This window comes from Podarcis filfolensis (assembly GCF_964270895.1).
Source record: "Podarcis filfolensis genome assembly, chromosome: 14".
Classification (NCBI taxonomy): Eukaryota; Metazoa; Chordata; class Lepidosauria; order Squamata; family Lacertidae; genus Podarcis; species Podarcis filfolensis.
Window position 1 is genome coordinate 36577805 of NC_139616.1, and position 18554 is coordinate 36596358.

Here is an 18554-nt window from a genome sequence, read left to right on the forward strand (position 1 = left end):
TATGAAAAGAGTAACAGAATGTACCCCAAAATCCCAGCTAGCTCTATCCAAAAGCAACCTTTCAGCAAATAATTCACAGTTCATTTTTCAAGTTTTAAAATAATTTCAGCCACTGAAAGAGCAAACAAGAAGATAGAGATGTATGTTTAAATCCTAAGCAGAATGAGGTTTCTAAATGAGATCATTTTTATTTAATTACACCAGCAAATCACATACTATTGTCTAATCTGACTGTTATGCATTTACAGAGCACTAATGTCCCTGAGGACATCATTTAGCATAACCAAATAAAGCCTGTGCTCATAAGTATGGAAATTAAATTAACTGTACCTGCCTTGGTCTAGTCTGGATAATAGAAATGAAAATCTGAGATGGTTTTGGAACTTGAATGCACTGTCAACTAGACCTAATTGATTTCCACTTGGTGGCTGAAGCTATGTACATTTCCATGGAAGTAAGTCCTGTTAAATTCAATGGTGTTTACTTATGAGTAAACATGCATAGTATCAGACTGCACAAAACTAATTAAAAAACAGCAACATCTGCTGTACAAGGTAAAGGTTTGAATCAGAGCTAGATGTTACGGGAGATGCATGGCTGCCACCCAAAATATATAATGCTCTTCCCCCTCTGGTAGCATCTAGTAATACAAAAGGCATGGCATGATGTTATTACACTAGACCTTTCCTGATCCCTGCTCTCTACTTCACTGTGGCATCATGTTATCTAGTGTTACCACAAGTTATGGGAGAACTATGAAGAAGAGGTGCAGGGCTGCTGTTTCTGGTGGAAGTCACACAGCTTTCTGTAACTGGAAATAGAGTGATTTGTCTGTTTCCAGTCTGTATCAATTTTGCATGTGTCTGGCCACAAGTTTGTTCTAAACTAAACCACTTCAGGGAGGGACGAAGCTGGGCACAACATGGGCTCCTCCATGTTCTGGGGTGTCCCATGCTACCTTAGTGGCACAGAAAGCTCATATACTGCAGCTGCTCCCACATTGCCAGTGTAACTTAAGGTGTTCTAAACTGAGAATACACTCACTTAAATTAAAATTATGGGTAGCCTAATTAGGAGGCAAGCAGAAGACCCTTCAGTCTATTGAGCTTATTTCCTACCTTGGTAGCTAAGCAAGAAGCAACACGATTTCCCCTTATAGCATCAGTGTCAACTGGGCCAGCTTGCCTGAAAACAAAGACTACCACAGCAATCACAAATGAATAACCACACCATAGGCCAACCCCAACCTCTCTCACCATCAAAGGAACACAAGTGAACAACAAAGAACCTGCACAAGCAACGCTGACACCAAACCCTACATATAGTAAGTAAAATAGAACCATCGCCACCCGACCTCACCCCCACCCCCTCCACTTCTTTCCCCCTTTACTTCCTAATGTCTCAACAAATGAAACTGATTTGTAAAAATGTTACGTGGGGGGAAAATACGAGAGAGAGACATTGCACACACTTTTGTAAATTAAGAAAATCTTTAATAATAATAATAATAATAACTTGGCCCCTTGCCCTCTGCCCTTACCAGCAGTTAGGTGGTGCTTTTAGTGCAGGCCCACTGAAAGAATTGTAGCATCACAAAGATTTGTGTGCAGAGCTGGACCAGGAAGAAAGTTGTATGAGACCAGATTTGAAGGGTGGCCAGGGGCCTGGCCTAGCCCCATAGAAGACCAGTAAGTGTTGTGTAAAAAGATGTATTCATCAATGACACAACTTTTTAGGCTGCATCCAATGGAGTTTTCTTAAACTAGCCTGTCAAGAGTGCATCTTGAGAAATGTTAGGAACAAGATGTTGAAAGAGAACTAATCATGTGGATTTCAGAGAGGAGATGTCCTGACTCTGGAACAATGCCTGGAAGTTTGCCTTACAAGTGTCTCCTTTTCAAAATAAACAAAAGTATTACCCTTCTGATACTGCATTCTCATGCTTTTAAAAGTCGTGGGTGTGACTCCTCCAAGCACAGCTGCATCTTCTAAGAAGTAAAGTGGGAAAGTATACCTTACTGGCTTACCCTTGCTTCTGAATAACAACACCATAGTTGCTGGAAATGAGCTGTTTGATGGGAGTGGTAGGCTGACTCAGAAAGATGGTTTGAAGTACAGATGGAAAGGCCCCGAACACACTGCAGCAGGGAAGACATAAAGTAGTCCAGAAAGGAGGTCTCTAGAGCACAGACAACAGAGCCAGGCTACCCAAGTCCAGGGACAGCTATATCTGGCAAGTCACAAATATTCTCACAATATGAACCTGTTCCTTCAAGGACACTACAATCCTAGTCAGAACAGGCCATTCACCTAGTTCCCAAACCACCCACCTGCAGCACCTGTCTTATTAGCCTCAGCTTATTGCCCCTACTCAATCATTGCTGCCAGACATCAATCCAACACTTTTGCAGCCTCTTCTGATTCAGATGGAATGGAGAGACAGAGCTGTGTGTTATTAGGATATTAGCACCTTGACACTCACTTAGTATCAGAGCTTCTTGTATGGAAATCTTGATGTGGGAGTCAGGGGATCTGACATGGATCTTATAGGAAGACTTTTCCAAATGGTTGATGCAAGAGGAATCAGGGGCTTATCAACAATGTATCATGACATATGGGAAACCCATCAACAATTAGTTTTTAATGTAGAAGGCACAGCAGATTAAAAAATTCCAAAACAAGAAGGTGGGCCCCCTGAAATACTTTTGTCAGAGTGACAACACTGAACAATAGGTTGAGATGCTAATGATTACTGGCAATGCCACTGGTGATTGTGCAGAGCTTATACAAAGTCACAAGAAAAGAAAAGAAAAAAGAGTGTTTGCAATGGTTACAAGGATGCTGTTTGTTAAGTTCAGGGTTATTATAAAGGTTGCAACAAAGCCAAAAGGAAATCATAAATGGGCAAAACAACCAGCCTTTAATGCAAAAATATTATATAACAGAAATGTAGATGAGGAGTAAACATGCAAGTTTGCAAGAGACACGTAGCTGCTATAACAATATAACAACAATTGTCTGGGACAAGAGAGAAGATATGATAACCAGCTTCAAATATCTAAAAGGCTAGAGGATGGAGCAAAAAAAAAATCTTCTGCTCCAGAGGGTAGGATCTGAACCAATGGATTTGAGTTACAAGAAAGGAGATTCCAACTAAAGATCAGGAAGAACTTTCTGATAGTAAGAGCTGTTTGACAGCAGAACAGCCAAGAGTTGGCCATCTGTCATGTAGCTGAAATTCCTGCAATTCTATGATTCTATTATTCAAATGCAGTGTGCAGATACAATATCTTTAGAAAACTCAGGAACTTGTCTACTGCAAATCAAAATGGAACTACACTTTAAAGAGTATATTTCATATATAGCTCATTCCTAATCAGCGTTTTTGACTTCTAGAAATACATGTTAGAAGGGATAAATTTTGGCTCTTTTCTGCTTTTACAATCTCATCTCTTGATTGCTTTTTATAAGTGTAAGGGTTTTTGAGAGGTTTTAAAAGGTGAGGGTCCAAAAAAATTGCAGAGCCTTCTAACCCATTGCATCCTAAGATGTACATGTAGATCTATATCAGCTTCCCAGCCTCTAAAACAAGTTTTGCCCATTTTGCCTATATATATATTAAATTCCCACCCTAACTGAAGCCCATGCTGGTTTCATCTTTATGCAGAGCAGATAGCAGAGACTTTAGTTAGAGGTGTGTTTGTTGGAGTGCTGCAATGTAGGGGTTCCCCCACTGCATTATAATATCTTCATACATAGGGAAGATTACTCACATTCTTATTGTTAATACAGGAAACTGTTTCACTTCAGGTCAGACAAATTGTCCATCCAGGCCAATATTACATACTCTATCTGCTCGCAGCTCTCCAGGTTGTTGGGATGGAAAGGGCAAATCTGTCCAGTTTGATTTCATAATTTTCTCATCTTTCAGTTTTCTGCATGTCCATATCACTTACATTTTAAAAAAGTTCTCATGAAAATTCATCAGCGAATTTCTATTATGCCCATTTTGCAAGCACTTTTCACTCCTGTAATACATCTTTATATGTTATTTTCACTATTATATGAATTTTGATGCACACTTTACCCTAGTATATGCATTTTTACACATATTACTTGGCTGGACAACTGCACTGTAAAAAGAAGGAAAGAAAAGTGCAATTTTTTGAAGAATGGCTACATTTTTATTCTTGTATTATCTCAGAAAATGTGAATTGGTTAGGTTCGCTTTTAAATGCAAAGTGAACTGAATTTCTACCCCATTCGTAGTCTCAGAGATATTTCCCATTATTTGCTACGTGGTCCCTTTTAAACATATGGGATCAGTTTGACAAAAATAAAATTTGGATGCTTTAAAATTCTAGTTTAAGTGGTTGACCAACAATTCCACTGTACAGGATCATTTTATAAAACAAAACTCTGATTTTGGTTCTAGAAAGGTTTCCCTTCAACTGCAGCCATTTGTACGGTAAGAAAATTCTACCTCATACCAGCAGGAAGCTAGGATGTTGCGCTGACACAGTGGTGCTTATGAATCCTAGAGGGAGAGGAAGGAAAAGGATGAAAACAGGAAATCTACCAATGAAAAGAAAATAAGGAAAAAATGTAGACCATTTCAGCAAATGCTAATCCAGTGTAAAGTATTTCCTTTTAAATATCCACCATGGATATAGCTGCTTGCATAAAAGATAAATGTACAATGTAAATACAAAAGTCAAGTATAAAACACTATAATAATTGTACAGTAATGGCAACAGCAACCATCTCTTCTTAACAAAATACCTGCATGTATAGTGGTGATATCCATAAAGATCAAGTGTGCTGGTTTTTCTAGCAAATTGCTATATGCTACATCAGTCAGTGAGTCTGTTTATTAATAATTAGCGTTTTAATTCTGATCTTCCACAGGATCTCAGAACACCAGACTCCCTTTCCCATCTTTATCCTCACAGCCCACTTGAGAAGCTGAGAGATTGTAAACAACACACTTTTGTGATATTTATGTTAATCTCTTTGTCCTAACTTGCGAAGAAGTACGAGTTAAGAAATCTGGGAGCGCACACGATTTTTCAGAAAGGACTAGAAATGGTTGGCTTCTCAAGCCTTTCACATTCATGCTAATGAACTAATGCCCTTTTGCCTTTTGTTCCCCACAGTGCAGTTTGACATGATGCGAGCCTGTAACATGATTGCCACGGTGGCTCTGACAGCTGGCCAGCTCCTCTTTGTGTTGGGATTGGTAGAACTGCCCATTATCTCTCAGGATACCCAGTGGTGGGAAGAAGCCATAGCCGCGGTGTTTCAGCTTGCCAGTAAGTAATTTCTTTTTTTCAAGTGCTAACTAACTTATTAGAGTGAAATTTAACAATAAAATGTTCACAGCGCCACACTCTTTTATTCCCTGTGCACACTCAGTCCATATAACTTGAATTCACAAGTATCTTGGCTCAAACCCACACAAAACCCTCCCTCCCACTACGTCTATTGCTGTTTCAAGTGCTCTGTAATATGGCTGAGCAAGTGCTGGTGCCGTGTATGACATTATCCGTGAAAAGCAAAAACACTACCGCCACCCCAGTGCCTGAGCCTGTTTGTGGACTTCTTGTTCATTTCTTTTTAAAAATAGCATTGGTTGTGCACTCAATCCAGTTGCACTAAATCTTCTCACTGCCCCACATTATAAAGACCAAGTAGGTACATGTGAAACAGTGTCACTGAACTTTTAAAAATACTCAGATCTGTGCAAGCATGGTAAATCCAACTCAATCCTGATGCTTTCTTGGCATCTGGAAATCCTAGCTGTAGGCTAGGATTTCTGCATTAAGAGCTACTTGTGAGCCCCCTCCTTGAATTGGATGCAGCTCTTTTCACGTTAACTCTTGCTCAAATCTCTCCTTTAATACCGTATTTTTCGCCCTGTAGGGCGCACTGGCCCGTAGGGCGCACTTATTTGGGGGGGGGGATAAAGAAAAACAATTTTATTTCCCCCCCTCCAGCCCCAAAGAGCAAAGAAGCCATGACAGCGAGCGGGATGGATCCTGCTCGCTGTCCTGGCTTCATTTTTAGCCTGGGGCTGGGGGTCCAGGAGCGAAGACGAGGTTGTGCGCAACCTCGCCATCGCTCCCAGAGCTTGCTTGCGGGGCTGGGGGCTGGGGGCGGGGGAAGCCCGAGCCTCCCCCACGCCCAGCCCCCAGAATGGGTCCGGGAGCGATGGCAAGGTTGTGCAACCACGCCATCGCTTCTGGAGCTTGCTTGGGGGGCTGGGGGCGGGGGAAGCCTGAGCTTCCCCCGACCCCAGCCCCCAGAACAGGCTGTTGCCCGCAAGCCTGTTCTGTTGCCCGCTGGGCTCGCAAGGCTTCCGGACATCTGCGCGAAGCACAGGGCGCGCTCCGGAGTGCGCCCCGTGCTTCGGGCTGCAGGCTGCTGCCCGCAAGCCTTGCGAGCCCGGCGGGCACTCCCGCCAGGCTCCCAAGGCTTGCGGATAGCTGCCTGAAGCCTGGAGAGCGAGAGAGGTCAGTGCGCACCGACGCCTCTCGCTCTCCAGGCTTCAGCGAAAGCCTGCATTCACTCTATAGGACGCACACACATTTCCCCTTCATTTTTGGAGGGGAAAAAGTGCGTCCTATAGGGCGAAAAATACGGTACTTCTTAGTCTGAAAGCACTGAATTAATAATTTAGTAGAGGAGTTGACGAATTTAAAACAGAGATATATAATGAAGATGGTCCCTGAAAACTATATGATCTATGGGGAATCATGTTAATCAGTTGAGTAAAAACTTAATTTGTGTTGATTAAGGAAGTTTGTTATGCATTCTACTCAGCTTCCCCAGGTAAGCTCAACCAACCAGACCCTCCAGAGCATATTTTGGGGGCATGCAGGAGAGAGAAGAGAAACTGGATGCCCTGTTGTCCACGTGCATTTCCATTGTGCAAAGAGGGAGACATCATTGGATGTTGGCCCTAGTCATTTAGGACTCAAGAAAAAGGTGCTTTTCTCACTTACTATAGGTGTTAAATCAGTGATACACAAAGATAGGAAGATAATGTTTATTACTAATTACTGTGTTCATGAATTGTCATTATGATTTTCTCTTATCTAGTTAACCTTTACATAGAAATTATATGGGCTGTCTCTTGCAATTTCATAGCCTTTCCACCCTGCTGTTTACAATTTTTTCTCTATGTGTGCGTCTATCAAGCAAAAATAAACATCATGCATCTGGTGAGCTCTAGTTCCCCAAAGTGGATACCACAATAAATCTAAGACACCAAAAGATGCCTTTCCTTTTTCCTCTAACAATTCTACAGGCATTCCTTCCACACTTCAACCACTTCAAATGGTTACAGCCTAGTGTTATCTGTGCTGTGTGTGTGCATTTTAAAATTTGATTTCTGACCTCTCCCAACTGCAGTAGAACGCAACTGTAGCAGCATTTTCTCCAAGCAGAGTACAAACGACCATTTTCAGAACTTGTGTGTGTTTAATGAAAAAGCACCCTGTTTGCATGTTATAAGGACACAAAAAGTTGCCTTATACCAGGTTAGACTCTCCTTTAATCTAGCCCACTACTGTCTGACTGGCAGCAACTCTCCGGGGTCTCAGTCTTTTCTATCACATGCTATCTCGCCCTTTTAACTTGAGATACCAGGGGTTGAATCTGGGACCTTCTGCATGCAAAGCAGGACAATTTCTGGATTGTATTGTGGTTTGTGTCTTAAGTAGGTGCTTCATTCATTTGCTTTTGTAAACCACATGGTAAGGAAAGCTTTCTTAACAGGCAGGATATACATTAAATAAAGAAATCCCTGTGCTCATCATATGATGAATGAGAAGGGGGTAATTTACACTGCCACCAGTGTGCTGGGCTTTTTTGTTGTTGTCACAAAAATCAGTGGGGAGTCGGGAACAGAATAAAAATGCTGGGCGCTGCATCACTGCCATTTCCTAAATTAATTTAATAAAATATTTTACCATAAACCAAACAGATAAAACTATATAAGGAGATTAAAATATACATCATAATTTATTGATTGTTTTGATTTGAGAGTCGCTTTATTTGGTCCATTCCAAACTGATTTACAACCAACTAAACAAATAAGACACCCAACAGCATAACTGAAAAAAGAAAAGCAGCAAAACCAAAATTAAACCTTCCCCAAGGGCCAAACTGATACTCAGTTACAGCCCAAGTCCAAATTATGCTGAAATAACAGCATCTTGATTTGGTGGCAGGCAGGCAGGGAAATGACTAGATATTACAGGGGAAACAATTCCAGAAAGTGAGTACCACCACCAAGAAGACCCTGTTCTGTGTAGCTATCTGCCATATTATTATTATTATTATTATTATTATTATTATTATTATTATTATTATTCAAACTATTAGCCACCTTATACAAGGCAGCCTCTAGGCAAATTCTCAACTATCTTAACCAGCAGCAGGATACAGAGAAGTGCGTACAATGAAGATTTAAGTGTGAAAATTTGTAGGAGAGAAGGCAGTCCTTAAATATACTCAGGTCCTCAAAACCAGCACTTTGAGCTGGTGTCAGGAACTTATTGGCAGCCAGTGATGGTGATACTATTCATTTTTCTGTGATCAAAATGGTGACTGCTTGTAAATGATATGGGACAGTATGCTTAGCACAATGGTGCACAGAAGACAAGGCAGTGGCAGAAAAAGTTGAGGGCCAGGAGACACCATAAACTGTATACAGGAAGCACAGGACAGCAAAGGATAGATCCAAAACTCAAATTCCATCCCTGAGGTTTAGGATACATTTGAACAGTGGTTCTCCAATCTGTGCAAGCCGACTACTATTCTGGATAAGTTAAAATGCTTGGAAACCTTTCAGCTATTCCCCAACCTCAACCCCCACACTCCCTTTAAAAGCAGCCTGAAGCTCTCTTCCCCACTGCTCCATCCTCCTGCTGTCCAAACTACCCTCCTCCTTTTTTTTCCATGAAAAGGAAATGCATTCTGGCCCTGTTTAGATTTGTTGTTTCATTGACAAACAGTACAGAGGACAGCCGTGTGCCTTTCTTCTATCAAGGCTGCTAATTTTAGATTAGGCTGCTTTCCCCCTCTGTGCTACAGTCTGTTTTAAACACAGTCAGAGAGAGACTGAAGGGCGCCAGGATATCCCGGCACAGGAGAAGGAAATGCCTGCTGTTACCTGTTATGCAAGCTGAACCTTGAAATCCTCAGTACTGGGAGGGAAAAGGAGAGAGAGAGAGAAGCCAGAATCAGAATGTGCAATGCAACGCTACTAAGACAGACTCAAACAAGCACTGCAATTTTGATTCTTGAGCTCAAGGTGTGAAAAGCACAATTTGGCAGCCAATACAGTTGGGAATATCAAACTGCACTACTCCAATGCCTCTGTTTTGCAAAGATGATGCAATTTGTCCCATGAGAGGATGGAAAGAGGAGGAACATAATGCCTGCCATCAGACGCACCAATCTCCACTAGATATTCATGATGCTTAAAAATAAATAAATGTTCCCATTCAGGAAGAAATTGATTTTGTTATTTATAACAATAGCAGAAAGAAGATGAAAGCTACAAGTAGAAAAACTGTAAAATAGTAATAAAAAAGACTTTCCACAATAGTCTTGTAATAGGTTACATGAAATACTTTTAAAAGTCTCATTAGCTTAACATAAGCCTGCACTGAAAATAAATTCTTCTAGACATTCAGACGATTTGGCTGACAATTGCTGGTGCAGAACACATTTGGATACAGAGCAAAGGAGGGATGAAACCTCTGGTATGTTCATCTCAAATTCGGCCTCTTGGCATTCATTCTCTCTGTTCAGATGGGACAGATGTTGGAGGGTTAGTTTGTTTGTACAGTGGCCATATGCAGGATAGAGTTCCCTGACTGAACAGAGGAAAAACTAATGTGTTCCTTATGCTGGTTAGATTAAATGGATTTTAACAAAAGCTTTAATTGTTAAGTTAAATATCCAGAACTAAAACTTCTGGGTTAGCATATTAGCTTGCTCTTGATCTAAGGGAAGCAATATAAGGCCCACAGTCATGTCTGGCCCACACTGTCCAATGTACCATACACCATAATGCACAACAGACAAGCATATGTGCTGCCTTGGTCTGCAACTTCTATTTCTATTTTGACAGGGGATGGCTGTCTGTTTTAGCATGCAGTCTAAAAGGCAAACAGTGTTAAGGACTTCTGAGAAATATTTATGAAGGCTTCAATATTATTCACAGCATTAGCTTATCTTTGTTATTGGACACCAAGCTGGTATTTCATGGAACTCGCCCCACTGATTCTTCAATATTTTCTATCATAATCTCTAGCTTGGAGGGCCAACAATTTGCATGCGAAAAACTGGAGTAACAATTCGGAAGATCCTTTGTGAATTAGCCATTCCCAGCTCTCCATGCTTTAGCTTTTTCTTTTTATTCCACTCTATGGTAATTTTATAGGGATGCGGGTAGCAGTGTGGGTTAAACCACAGAGCCTAGGACTTGCCGCTCAGAAGGTCGGCGGTTCAAATCCCCGCAATGGGGTGAGCTCCCATTGTTCGGTCCCAGCTCCTGCCAACCTAGCAGTTCGAAAGCACGTCAAAGTGCAAGTAGATAAATAGGTACCGCTCCGGCAGGAAGGTAAACGGTGTTTCCGTGCGCTGCTCTGGTTTGCCAGAAGCGGCTTAGTCATGCTGGCCACATGACCCAGAAGCTGTACGCTGGCTCCCTCGGCCAATAAAGCGAGATGAGCGCCGCAACCCCAGAGTCGGGCATGACTGGACCTAATGGTCAGGGGCCCCCTTTACCTTTATGGTAATTTTGATGCCATTCAGGGCTGACAGAGAGGGAGTGTGATTATTCCTCAGGGCCACCTATATTATGCATTATATAAAGTAATCACAAAAATACTCTTAAATGTTATTGCTTTTGCCATTTAAACTTAAATATATCAAAGTTTTGATTTACTTTGACTCTTGTTTGCATCCACCAACTTCCCCATCCACCCCCAAATCATGAAACAGTACCCGTGGGCTGGAAATAAGAGGAATATCTGGATAGGGGAAGTGCTGTAGTTGAGTAATAGAGGAGTCTTGGACATCTCATGAGAGACCGCTGCCTGAAATCCTGGAGCTCTGCTGCCAATCTACTGAGTTAGATGGATCAATGGTCAAAGTCAGTATCCGATAGCTTCCTATGTGCCTATGACCAAACTGTATTCTGGAACATAGGAAGCTATTTCTGCTTCCCATTCATTCAGCTTGTCCTCTTCCATACTAGCCTTGTCAAAAATTCTATGAAAATCTTGATCGTGAAAGCAGACTATGGTGGAACCTCGTGTTATGGATGGGATCCGTTTCGGAGGCCTGTCCGTAACATGGAACTGACGCAAGCCGAAGCGCCGCATCTGCGCATGCGCGAGCGGCGAAACCCGGAAGTAACCTGTTCTGGTACTTCTAGGTTGCCGTGGGACGCAACATGAAAACACGTAACCTGAAGCGGATGCAACATGAGGTATGACTGTATACATAAAAGTAAATACGTACATTTTAGGGCAAGTTTTATGAATGAACACACAAATGGTAGGTCTTCTCTGATAGATTGTGTCCTTATTGATGCCACACTGAATGGGAAGAGAAGCAGGGTACACTCTCATAAAAGGCTTGAGAAAAATGTTCACATAAAGCAATAATCTCAAAGCTTCTTCAGACACAGCACCAACACTGAACTACAATTTGAAACATTGGGACCCACTTTTTAAAAACAAAACTAAAAAAAAACCCCACCACGCATGTTACCAACTTCTTGTTTCTTTCTTTAGGGTGACCAGATGCATCCTGTACCCTTTAGTACTTGTACAGAAGAGAGAACTTTGGAAGGCGTTGCATGTCACGCAGGTGTGTGCCTGCTAAAATTCTTTTATACACAACTATTAAAAGATACAGGAGGCTTCAAATCTGGTCACCTGTCTTCTTTAAGAAACCAAACCAAAAATAAAGGATGGAATTGTGTCAATGCCGCTGCAGCGGTACACCTTAGGTCAGGGCATGACCAACAGTGTAGACTACACAAAATCCAAGCCAGTATCTTATTTTCATCCTGTCTTCATAGTCTGCAAACCATACAGCAGTTTCCCAATCATCACACTGAAGAGAAGCCACACTTCAGAGAGAGTTGAGTATTTCAGTCATACCTCAAATACCCCAAACATAATAATGACCTTGGCAAGCACACAGTCACTTGTCAACACTCACCACACTGATGCTTATGATGGCTCCTAGCCCTGCATCATTTTTACTTCAGCCACCTGCGTGTGTCCTTGATAGAAGTGCATCCTTTTTTCTTTTTCTTTTTAAAAAAATCTAACAAAATACAACCTTAGGAAGCAGAGAGGAAGGAAAGAGTAGAGGAAGTGGTATTGCTCTGGCGGCTGCACATGGATTCACACACAGTTCCAGAACTGTGCAGCCTCACACCTTACAGGAAAGAATTGTTTGCTTTGGAAAAGCACTGTGGTGAAAATGGAAGCAGTTTTGTGCACAGAGGGTTTTGAGTAAAAGCTCATAAATTTTACTTTAGAGGCTTTTCTTTATAGAGACAGAATTCTGAATAGCTTCTATGTTCTTCAAGTAGACAAGCTTTGCCTTTTACACTTGTTAATAAGTGAAAAGACCCTGCAAATTCTGCTATCATGTACAATCAGCTTTGCTTTGTAAAAAATGTTCAGGAAATTTGAAGAAGTCAGCCTCACACCACTCAAATAGTCTCCCATCAGCAAACATCCTTCTAATTCCCTCCCCCAAGCAGTTTTGCAATTAAATGAAACTTTGAAAAATTAAATGGGAGGGGGGCAGGAGTCGGGGTCATATGTATGCAGAAACACATTTATATCCATAAAAGAGATACACATACAACAGCCCCCAGCTGTTTCTATAAACATAAACATATGCATGATCAGGAGAAAGTAGACCAAGAAAGAAGTTTTTCTCCCTCTCTCAAAATGCACCCCCATCCCTGGTCAGGGTCATTCAGTGAAGATAAATGGTGAGTAATCAAGGAGAGGCAGTGGTTTAGAAACCTCAGCAAAAGGGCTGTTGTCTTTATATTCTGCTTGTGGACTTCCCATACGCATCTAGCTGGCCACTGTGGAAAGCAGGGTATCAGATTAGATGGGCCACTGGTCTGATCCAGCATGGCACTTCTTATATTTTATATGTGTTTATTGAATAATCAAGCTACAGTGGAAGAAGGCTTCATTATAAAAAAAATATGTTTTGATGTGTTTCCCCCCAAACCAGGGGGGAAAAGAATGACTTAGATATGTTTTAAGCCAGTAATGTGTACAGAGTCTGAGGTCAAGTGAGGTTTCCATTCCGAAGAGTTTGTATTGAGCAGAGCTAATCATTATCAAATGATAATTTGATAAATCATTATCAAATGATAATGATTAGCAGAGCTAATCATTATCAAAATAATTATTTATTTTATTAATAAATAAAATTTATTATTGTTATTATCATTATTATTAGCCAAATAAGTAAGACTAGGCTTCCTCAACCTCAGCCCTCCAGATGTTTTGAGACTACAATTCCCAGCATCCCTGACCACTGGTCCTGCTAGCTAGGGATCATGGGAGTTGTAGGCCAAAAAAACATCAGGAGGGCCAAGGTTGAGGAAGCCTGAGTAAGACAATCCTGTGTTGCAAGGAGAAAAGGGATTCTGCTTGAGGCAAGGTTGCCAGGATGGACCTGCTGGCAACATGTATTTATTTCTATTCCACTTTTCTTCCAAGGAGCTCAAGGTGGCATATATGGTTCTCCCCCTCCCCGTTTTACCCTTACAACAATCTGGTGAGGTAGGTGAGACTGGCTCAAGGTCGGACTGTATTAGGATTTGAACCCTGGCCCTCAGGTCCTCATCCAGCACACTGGCTCTCATTTTCAATCCTTATGTTATACCATGATATCATTTTATTATTTAACACAAGCACGACTCTGTAGAAACAAATGAAGATAAGCTTTGAAACTGAAGTTGGCTTTCTGCCAGAATGATTCAAACAGGAAGCTCATTATTCTGATCCAAAATGTAAGTTCACAGAGCAACGTTCCCCTTCCTACTTTGCCTGCCCAACCATTGACACCATCCCCTGCAGGATTCTTCTTAACAAATCCATTATCTATTTCCTTTCCCAGTAGAAAGGCACCCTCCACCCCCACTTAATGCTGATTCGTTTTCACCAATTAACTCTTTTGGAGACACCAAAACACAAAACAAATAATGGACAATTTTTACTGAACAGTGGGACAAAAACTTAGTAGGTTTTCTACACAATAAATATGCACAGATTGATTGGCCACTGTAGGACTTTTTTATAAGTGATTCTGTATTCTTCAAACTTCCCTCCAGCAGACATTTTATCCTGCTGAGAGTCTTTAGAAGAGGTGTTTCAAAAGCTTGATTTTACCCAAGAATGGAAGAACAGGTGGTCAGATGCAAAACTGCCAGCTGGATTATTCTTAGGACAGCAGCCATTCAAAAGAAGATGTTGCTTTAGGTGTCTCCCCCTCTAGGATCTCCCAGCTGCTCCAATGATGTTGTTAGAAATGATGCTCAGCAGGAGAAGGATCACATGTAAGCCCAGGCCACAGGGGCCAACTTATGAGGAAGTCTGAGCGGGCAACTGATGTTGTACACGACATCACGTCAGGCAGAGCTAAACGTAGCAGCAATGCGGCTTCAATGGCCAACAGCTCCTCCTCCTTCCCCTCCGTGACAGGAGGGGGAGTACCTGGCCACTGAATCCGTGCCACGTTTGGCTCCATGCTTTGCTTCCCCTGCCCCCTGATGTTTTGGACAGGTGGGAGTTGGTGCTGTTGGCCCAGACACAGGTCAAGTCCACAATGCTGGTTCAGAAGTGACATCATCAAAGTTTCAGATATAAATTAATTCCTAGAATTCCATCCTGGAAACTAGATTGTGAAAAAAGGGAGCTTATGGCTACTGCTGGCCTCCATTAATTTATCTAATCCCCTTTTAAAATCATCAAAACTGTTGACTACGATGTCTTATGGATGTGCATTCCATAAGTTATCATGGCTAATATTTAAATGGGATCTCTGTTGGCCAACAAAGTTGGGAGATTCCTGGCGTGGCAAATAAAAGCAAGACAAAAACAGAACACAATCTGTAAAATAAAAGATGGGGATAAAATGATTGAGGACCCGAAAGAAATTAGAAAAGTATTTCAGAGATTCTATAGAGATCTTTATAGGAAAGATAAAGAAGACAATAAGAGAATAGAAAAGTATATCCATGACCATAAATTGCATCAAATATCAGAAGAAGAAAAAAGAATGCTTAACCAGGAGATAACAGAACAAGAGGTCATAAAGGCAATAAAAAGAATGAAAATAGGGAAGGCCCCAGGACCGGACGGTATGTCAGCAAAGTATTATAAAACACTATCGCAATACCTGACACCTGTTCTAAGTGAAGTAATGAATAAAGTCTTAAGAGAAGGAAGGATTCCAAACACTTGGAAAGAAGCCTATATCACACTGATCCCGAAGAAAGAGGTGGATATATTAGATGTAAAAAATTTCAGACCAATTTCGTTATTGAATAACGACTATAAGCTATTTGCGGATATACTAGCGAATAGACTAAAAATGGTGTTAAATAAGGTGATACACAAGGACCAAACAGGCTTTCTGCCGGGGAGGCATCTAAGGGACAACGTAAGAAACCTGATAGATATAATTGAATACCTTGAAGTCAGAAATGAGAAACAGGCAGTATTAATGTTCATAGACGCGGAAAAAGCGTTCGATAATGTTTCTTGGCATTTCATGAAAGAAAACTTAAAAGTATTAGGAATTGGTGAAAATTTTTTGAGAGGTATTGACACAATTTATTCGGACCAAAAAGCAAAGTTAATAATTAATAACAACATATCAGATAATTTTGAGATAATTAAAGGTACTAGGCAGGGATGTCCTTTGTCTCCCTTGCTATTTATTACAGTCCTAGAGGTCTTGAACAAGAGGCTAAGAGAATCATCAGAAGTCAGAGGCATTAAGGTGGGACGAAAAGAATTTAAGTTAAGAGCCTTTGCAGATGAAGAACCAAGACAAAGTTGGAAGAACCAAGACAAAGTGTGAAAGAGGCAATAAAAAGAATGGAAGAGTTTGGGAAGGTATCAGGGTTTAAACTCAACAAAAACAAGACGAAAATGCTAGCAAAAAATCTGAAGAAAGAAGAGATGGAAGAATTACAAGTAGACTCAGGAATCGCGATAGCTAAAAAAATAAAATATTTAGGAATTTGGATGACAACAAAAAATATAAACCTGTACAAGGACAACTATGAGGTCGTATGGAAAGAAATTAAGAAAGATATGGACATATGGAGCAAACTAAAATTGTCATTATTAGGAAGAATCTCTGTGATAAAAATGAATATACTACCTAGACTGTTATTTTTATTTCAAGCAATACCAGTGGTAAAAGGGATAAGACAATTTAAGGATTGGCAAAAAAAATTTAGCAAAATTTGTCTGGCAGGGGAAAAGGCCAAGGATAAAAATGAAGATACTAGTAGATAAGAAAGAAAGAGGAGGTTTTGATTTACCAGACCTGACTTTATATTATGAAGCTTCGTGCTTGGTATGGTTAAAAGATTGGCTGACTTTAGAAAATACTGACCTATTAGATCTAGAGGGCCATGACAATAGATACGGTTGGCATTCGTACCTATGGTACAACAAAGTAAAGGTACATAAAGGTTTTCTAAACCATGTGATCAGGAAATCTTTATATGAAGTATGGGATCGGAATAAAAACCTCCTGGAAAGAAAGACACCGTGGTGGATATCACCAATTGAGGTGCTGACAACAAAAAAAGTAAACATGGAAGGGGAAAGAGTAACATATGAGGATATTACTAGGAAAACAGACCAAGGGATAAAGCTCAAACCATATGACCAAATTGAAAAGATGTTAACAGGGTGGCTGCAATACCACCAGATCAGTGACTTATTAAAGGAAGATAAAAAGAGAAATGGGTTTGAAGACAAAAAATCGAAATTCCAAATCGAGTTAATAGACTGTAAAGATAAAATTTTATCAAGAATGTATAGCTTATTGCTAGAATGGTATACAAAAGACGAAGAAGTAAAGGAATCAATGATAAAATGGGCAATTGATATTGGGCATAACATTGAATTGGATGCGTGGAAAAGATTATGGAAGGAGGGTTTGAGATTTACAGGATGCATGGCTTTAAAGGAAAACTTGCTAAAAATGATGTATAGATGGCATTTGACGCCAGTAAAATTAGCTAAAATGTATAGGAAAAAAGATAGAAAATGTTGGAAATGTAAAAAGGCAGATAGCGACTATTTCCATATGTGGTGGACCTGCGATAAGGTAAAAAAAATTTGGGAATCAATTTATAATGAACTCAAAAAAATATTTAGATATACTTTCCCCAAAAGACCGGAAGCGTGTCTATTAGGCTTAATAGGAACAGAAATTAAAATAGAAGATCAAAATTTGTTCATGTATGCTACAGCTGCCGCGAGGACCCTTCTGGCCCAAAGATGGAAAGTACAAGATATACCAACTATTCAGGAGTGGCAGGCGAAGTTGACAGAATATGCAGAACTTGTCAAACTGTCAGGGAGGATCCGGGACCAGGGAGATCAAAGATACCAAAATAACTGGAGTAAATTTATTGAATATTTAAAGAAGAATTGTAAAGAGGTCAAGACACTAGCAGGATTGACATAACACCTCCAATGTATAATAGTACTAATATGAGAATGATGTGCGTGATGGAAAGAGGATAAATATACCAGTTGTGGGGAGGGAGGGGGGTCGCAGAGTCAAAGGGAATGTATGGTGCTATTACAATTTGTTGGAAAAGAATATGTAAGGAAAACAATAAAAATTCACTCGGAAAAAAAATATTTAAATGGGATCTCTGTGTTCAGAGTCACACACTCGCTCTGAATAAGGGGGATTGAGGAGAAATGAGGTAGCTATCACTTTTGTGCTCTCCATTTGAGCTTCTAGAACCCAATGGATGGCAGCTGTGGGATGGGGAACCTGTGACCCTTGAGTTTTGTTGCTGTCCCATCAGTCACAGCCGGCAGCCCTACCTGTTTCTTAACCTCGATGTTTGTCTATAACAGTTTTGGCATGCCAAACTGAACCTATATGCATCACTTTAAAATATTCTGGTGACATAAGTAACTTTTAGAGCTTCCCCACCTGCCTGGGACTTGCCATGAAATCTGAAGAGAAGAAAAGGGTGGCGTGTCATTCATTCACTGCTGTTGAGAGTTAGAGTTCAAGCAAAGGTCCTGTGAAGGGAAACAGCCTTGCTAACACAAGTGGTTTTATTTTGAGCAACACAAGGAAGTTTAGTAGCTTTCTGTGATGAATAATTAGTCCCTTACATAAAAGATGAAGAACTTGCAGAGTGCTGGCTTACGTTAGGCCAAACTTTAGTGGCTTATATAGCAAGGGTGGGAATGGGCTAGGATGAAAGTGATGGG

General features: G+C 40.7%; 2 protein-coding genes across 2 annotated transcripts in view; one reads left to right on the forward strand and one right to left on the reverse strand.

The window, feature by feature from the left end:
• The window catches only part of IFT140 (intraflagellar transport 140), an 81194-nt gene that overhangs the window by 26708 nt on the left and 35932 nt on the right, over window positions 1-18554 (reverse strand). The gene's annotated exons all lie outside the window — the stretch shown is intronic.
• TMEM204 (transmembrane protein 204) overlaps window positions 1-18554 on the forward strand; it is a 35360-nt gene that overhangs the window by 8906 nt on the left and 7900 nt on the right. The window contains exon 2 of the mRNA XM_083585417.1: window positions 5157-5312. Within this exon, the coding sequence (XP_083441543.1) occupies window positions 5157-5312 (156 nt within the window). The remainder of the gene's footprint in view (window positions 1-5156; window positions 5313-18554) is intronic.